Source organism: Acanthopagrus latus, chromosome 13 (assembly GCF_904848185.1).
Source record: "Acanthopagrus latus isolate v.2019 chromosome 13, fAcaLat1.1, whole genome shotgun sequence".
NCBI lineage: Eukaryota > Metazoa > Chordata > Actinopteri > Spariformes > Sparidae > Acanthopagrus > Acanthopagrus latus.
Genome location: NC_051051.1, coordinates 2,880,800 through 2,887,271, shown reverse-complemented (window position 1 = coordinate 2,887,271; position 6,472 = coordinate 2,880,800). Strand labels below are relative to the sequence as shown.

At 48.6% G+C, this 6,472-nt stretch overlaps 1 protein-coding gene across 1 annotated transcript; it reads left to right on the top strand.

The window, feature by feature from the left end:
- The first annotated feature begins 2,935 nt into the window (after positions 1 to 2,935).
- On the top strand, positions 2,936 to 6,372 carry LOC119031470 (calcitonin gene-related peptide-receptor component protein). The gene is made up of 6 exons (XM_037119970.1): positions 2,936 to 3,059; positions 3,879 to 3,915; positions 4,030 to 4,128; positions 4,234 to 4,328; positions 4,438 to 4,495; positions 4,672 to 6,372. Exons 1-6 carry the CDS (start codon positions 3,052 to 3,054, stop codon positions 4,816 to 4,818), a joined length of 444 nt encoding a protein of 147 aa, XP_036975865.1. The 5' UTR covers positions 2,936 to 3,051; the 3' UTR covers positions 4,819 to 6,372.
- Positions 6,373 to 6,472: the final 100 nt, after the last annotated feature.

The window sequence follows — 6,472 nt, the reverse complement described above, 5'->3', positions numbered from 1 at the left end:
CAGACCAGCCAGTCGTCCAGATACGGCAGGATCTTCATGCCCTGTGACTGCAGGGGTGAGAGGGCTGCCGCACGGCCGAACGGGAGCATCCTGAACTGAAAATGGCGGCCCTGAAAGGCAAACCGCAGAAATTGTCTGTGGTGTGGTGCTATGGGGACATGAAAGTATGCGTCCATCAAGTCTATTGAGGTAAACCATGCCCCTCTGGCAACAGTACGCAGAACCTCTGCAGTACTGAGCATGTGGAACTTCAACACCTTCAGGAACCTGTTGAGTCCCCTCAGGTCGAGGATAGGGCGGAGTCCGCTGTCTTTCTTTTTGACAAGAAAGTAAGTCGAATAGAACCCCCCGGGTGACAGGGGGTCTACTGGCTCGATGGCACCCTTGTCCAGGAGGGCGGACAACTCCTGGTTGAGGGCATGGGCTTTAGCCGGGTCGCGTATGATGGTAATCCAGACCCGGCCGAAGGCTGGGAGCCGGCGTCGGAACTGAAGTTTGTACCCGTGGGTTAAAGTGGAAATCACCCAAGGGTCCATGGTGGAAGCAGCCCAGTAGCTGAGCTGCTGCTGGGAAAAACAGCCGACGATCGGCCCCGGATTCTCAGTGCCTGGTCCCCCGGCCTCTAGACCCAAAAATCAGCTGACCCAGCAGCTGACCCAAAAATCTCGCCGGGTACCACTGGAACGCTGCGGAGGTTTCTCCGACATGCCTCGGTGAGAGGTGACTGTGCCAGCCACACCTGGCAGCGAGCCTGGACAAGTGTGGACATCAGGCGCCCCAGTTCTCTGGACATCAGAGCAAAAGCCTACAGAGATGAGTCACCAAAGCTGTGGACGGAAGCGTCCAGCGTAGCCTCCTGCAGGGATGCTGAGAGAGCGAGCATCAGATGCGAAAGGGAATTTCCAATGCGTCCCATGCGTGCTGCTGCGTCATAGGCCTTAGAGAGCAGGTCATCTGTAGCCCCACCTGGCATCCGGCCTCAGAGCCTCATCAGGTGAAACGATGAGAGCCGCTATAGCTGGCTCAACTGCTGGCATGTGGGCCAAGCCGAACTTGGTTGCATCCTGCATAGCTGCCAGGGTCTGGCCATCTGATGTTGCATGAAAGAGGGCTCTAGTATCTCTCCAGCATGTGTGCAATTCCCTCAGGTATTCCTCTGACGGAGGCACAGTAAAGGTGGCAAGGGCTGGACCGCGCCTGAAGAAAGCACTGGCGGGAGCCAGCTGAGCCTGCGGAACATCCAGCTGCAGGCGGGCCAGGGCCATACGAATGATGGCACCCATAGAGTTGTCCTTGGACCCCGCACCGCAACTGCGGGCTGAGGAGCGGGAGCTCGCCCCTGAGGTGTGGGAGGCATCCTGGGGGACCACATCAGCCCCATAGTCAGTGAACTCAGTGAACTCAGTGGCTGAAGCCGCCAAGGAGAGCACATCCTCCTCTGGTTCGAGCATTGCAGCAGGGGAAGCAGGAGCACCCACATTCACTGCACCAGTCCCAGACTGGATGGCTAGGAAGAGGGATTTCATTTGATTTAGCTCCTCAGGCCAGTTTAGACTCCTTGACCCTCTTCCCGGACGAGGCGCCTGCAGCCTCTGCTGCCCGACGTTTAGGTCGGCTAGGCTGTGCTGGAGGCAATCGCTGGGCTGGAGTCAACTGGTCCGGCTCTGGAACATGGCCCAGCAGGTGTTCAGCCTCAGCCAGTCTGGCAACACGCACTGCCCGGGGCATGAAGCTACAGTTCATGCAGGGGTCCTCTGAAAGTCCCTCCCTCAGGTGTTCGAGGCCAAGGCACAGAGGACACATATCATGACCATCTTCAGACTGCAGAGGGGCCAGACAGGCCGAGCAAGAGTGGTCACCAAGCATGGTGACAACTGTTCAAATACAAACCAACTGAGAAATACAACAGATGCTGGGAGCGGGAGCGAGAGCACTGCCTTCACCAGCAGGGGTCAGGCTGCTGCGCAAGAAAAACAAACCAAACGGGCCCAACCGCAGGTGCCACAATAAAAAACTGAAGTAGGCCGAACGAAAGACGCCAGCAAAACTGCCAGAGAAAACAAACACAGCTCAGGAGCTGTTACAGAAAAAATATAATAATATACACCTATGATGGGAGCGGGAGCGCACACACTGCCTTCACCAACACGGGAAAACTACAACGAAAAGCGGGTACAAATTGTACAGATTACTCGCAGATGTAACGGTAGTACAGATGTCGGGAGAGGGAGCGAGTACACTGGCTTCACCAACATATAAGAGTACAACGGAAAACGGATACAACCAACGGTGGACCGATTACACAGACAGTAGGTCAAGTGGACAACGCTAGCTGCTAATGCCCGCCAATAACAGCACAAATATCGGGAGAGGGAGCGAGTACGCTGGCTTCACTGACATAAAAGACTACAACGGAAAGCGGGTACAATCAGCGCTGTACCGATTACACAGACGCTAGGTCCGGCAGGTAATGCTAACGCTAGCGCCTGTAACTAATAGCACAAATGTCAGGAGAGGGAGCGAGTACAGCGCCTTCATCAACCTTATTTAACAAAGAAAGAGATACCCAAAGGAAACGTAACACTACGTCCGGTATACTCAGCCAGTTGTAGAGACGAACCGATGGTGATCCGAAGGGGTGTCCGTGGCAAACCGCAACAAACCTCACGTCTCAGCTCGTCGCAGCCCTTGGAGGGCGAGCAGCTCGCAGCTCCGACAGGTTGTCGCAGGGCTACCAGCGACGAAGTAGCAGTGAAGTACACATTTTAGTTCAGCTAGAGCTCACTGATGTACGTCTACCTGCAAAGCGAGAAGATGAGAAGGAACAGATCCTCTGACGTCACCGGAAAATATAGGCTAGCCGGTATCGTCAGGGGTCACGGGTGACTTTGTTGGTATTAACACTCGACCTGCGCATGCGCGAGATGGAGACATTCAGTGCTGAAGCACCGCCTCTGGCGGTCAGTCCAGCTTGGCGACATCGGAACGTTTGCGTCGGCTTGTTTTCCACACGGGTAGTTTTTGCGACGGACCAAACCAGAGCCTGGCGAAATGGAAGTGTGAGTTTTATTTAAATCTAATTTAGAATCGTTCAGCACAGTGAGTTTGTTATTTGGCAGCTGTGCGTTTTTCATTTGAACTGTAGTCAAATATCGTGATTAGAAGTACAACAGCTACGTTTTCTTCACAGTTTTCGGATAATTTATTGATCCTGGGGGGGAAACGGTGTCGGCACATTATACATACATGTTGCTGATCACAGCCGAACATCACCGAATTATAACCTGTTCAAAAATATGTTAAGATACAACTCTGGAGCACAGAACGTAGATGCTGTGTTAAAATGGATTGTTTTCAACCAAAATCTTACATATTGCGCCTTGTTGAAAAGGGGCACATGGCTACATCTAGTCCAAACACACGGGGGACCGTGTGTCTCCAGAAATACTGCTTACTGCTCCTAGTTGCAGCTGTCCTTAGCTAGTGGATGGGTATCTGTGTAAAGTGGATGGATATCTATGTAAAGTGGATGGGTATCTCTGTAAAGTGGATGAGTATCTATGTAAAGTGGCTGGGTATCTCTGTAAAGTGGATGGGTAGCATATGTATCTATGTAATCCTTCACACTTTTTTTTATGTTTGTGTACCCAAAATAATCTAAGCTTTTTTTTTTCAGAGCTTTCAGGCACATTTTGCAGTCATTCAGTGACTGGATGTGGCTCAGGTGTCTTCAGATGACTTCAGTAACACCTGAGTCAACTCCAATCACTAAATGAAAACCGGTTAAGGCTCTAACAGCTGATTAAGTACACAAAACAGTTTATGGAGCTCAAGAAATGAGCTTGCATTAGTAAAATTGATTTATTTATTCTTTTCAGGAAGAATGCCAACGCCGCTATGCTCAGTAACTACGAGGTAAGGTGACATGTCACATCCCGCTGTTTCATAGTAAATCGTTTTGCTCTGTCCAGTCAAGAGGTGTAAACCGTTCCATTTCACTTCAGGTTGGTTTGTCTGTTTGTTTCTCAGGTGTTCAAACTCCTCACAGACCTGAAGGAACAGAGGAAGGACAGCGGGAAGAACAAACACAGCGCCGGGCAGCAGAACCTCAACACCATCATGTATGAGGTCGGCACATGTCCTCTCCCTCTCCTCACTGATTTAAACCAGCTCCATGACTCTGCTGTGTCAGATGTGCACTGTTACAGCGGTTTCCTCTGCATTCCTATACAGACGCTGAAGTACCTGTCGAAGATGCCCTGCAGCAGGCAGAGCCCAGATATCGTCAAAGACTTCCTCACCACCATGATGCCTCACAAACTCACAAAGTCAGTGAGATCTCACGAAGGCATAGATGTTAAATTACATCAAATGAACAGTATTAGATATAAACACATGTACTGTACGATGTAGTTATTGATATTATTTCCCCGTCAGGGCAGAAAAACTGCAGCTATTGAACCACCGGCCACAGACAGCAGTGGAAATTCAGCTTGTGAGTGTCACCAATAACTATTATAACATGTTGTTACCGTACCTCTCTTTATTCTTCACAACTAGTGCTCATGTGTACATGTAAGGCACAGAACAAGGACGATAAAATAAAACTTAATGCAATTTTTAATAAACGACACTGATGAGTGTGTGCCGTCATATTCCGTTTGTGCTCAGATGGTGGAAGAGAGTGAGGAGCGGTTATCGGAGGAGCAGATCGAGGAGCTCATCCAGACGGTCGCTGACGCCCTACCTGGTGACCCGGAGCAGGAGAACGCAGCTCCAGCAGATGCAGAGATGGAGGAAGCCGGCGAACAGTCATGACACAGTGACAGGCCAGAAATGACTCATACTGTGGAGGAAGAACTGGAGTGAGGGATTAAAATGATTACAGAACTGAGCGTGTTGCTGCTCTGATTTGTATATCACATCAGCTGAGGTTCATGCAGAGACTGTCTGCTGTTAACCTGATGTAGTTTTGGTTTCCGACTAATTATTAATAATCACTTTCTTCTGTGTTGGCGTGTGTATGTTTTTCCAAGCTGTAATATCTGTCAGTCATGCAGTCGAATTTGCATTGATACACAGCACAAATATAAGGTCAGATGGTGTTATTAGAGTGGCGACATAAGAAAGAGAGTAGAAAGTATGGACCAAGAGTTGATTGTTTTCTCTTATTAATGCTATATTTTTAATTAATATCATGCCAAATGTGTCTGTGGCTTTTTGTCGTTTTGATTGACACGGTCAGGTAGAAGGGAAGTTAACACACCACAAGATATGCTGACAGGAAAGCCTGCAGCAGCACAGCTCACCGAAGAGCCGCTGCTAAATTTGGACACAAAAGCATTTTACAGCCAGACGGTGGTGGTGTCACCTTCAGCTGCAAGAAAAAACTCTTCAGTGCATCCTCTCTGTGTCGTCCTGTTGGTCTGTGAACGCAACACAAAGGTAGAAAAGCGCTTGTGAAATGCCATAAACACATCACGTTAGTCATCATACACGCAGTTTATGTAGCCATTTTAGGAGGTTATCTTGGGTCTGTTGTCGTCTTCAGAAGTGATAGGAAAGAGTTAATCATCCTGAGACAGTTATCGTTCTCACTGATCACGCAGAGATAACACAGGATATGAGCCGCACACTGATACATAAACTCTTCATCTACAGGATCTGGGTCAGCTCGTGTTTTCTGTGCTGGGATGTCGTGAGGTAGCAGAGGAAGGATACGCTGTTTTTTTTTTTTTTTCTTTTGAGCTTCCTGTTAGTGTATCACATCAGTTTCCTGTGAGTCGTAATACCTTGCTGAGGTAATACACTGAGGAAAAAGTAAAAGTCACAGACGCTGATTTGGTACCAGCACATACAGGAGCCCCGAGGCTGATTGTTAGACTCAGAATTACACTGAAGAACAGAGCAAACAGCAGTCTCAAAGGTCCACCATTAACAGACTGCCATCCTCATAAAAGTGTACAATCACCTGAAACTAGGAGTCTTTGTTTTTGTTACCTTAGAAATGAATACCTGTAGAGGGAGGTCCTCTTTCCTGGTGTCTGCCTCTAAAAGGGGACTGTCGGGTTCTTGGCAGGTTGGACCTGCAGCCTCACCAGATGCCAATGAATCCAACACACTGGACTTTTAATATGGCTTTGTGTGGTATTATCTTATTTTAGGACTAATAGAATACATGCTAATGAAAATAAAAAGTAATTGCTGTCCCAGAGTTTAAATGTTGCCGTGTCAAAGTGAGCAGTCGAAGGGTCCTGAAAGCTCCCATCTGCTGGCATGTGTTAATGTGTTTAATTTGATTTTAATTATGCAGATAGTGAGAGTGAGTTAGTGCGAGCTAGTTTTTGTCCCATTAAATTAACCTGGTTGTGACTTTTCAGACTCCGTGTGTGTTTTGCCTTCTGTGTCCTTGTATCTGTCGGTCTAAGGATGAGGATGTTGTTCCCACTGAGGCAATGTGTTTGTGCTGTAT

Coding starts and splice junctions, on each gene's coding strand:
- LOC119031470 (XM_037119970.1), top strand. Junction 4,329..4,437: donor ATGCCTCACAAACTCACAAA/GTCAGTGAGATC, acceptor TTTCCCCGTCAG/GGCAGAAAAACTGCAGCTAT. Junction 4,496..4,671: donor CAGCAGTGGAAATTCAGCTT/GTGAGTGTCACC, acceptor GTTTGTGCTCAG/ATGGTGGAAGAGAGTGAGGA.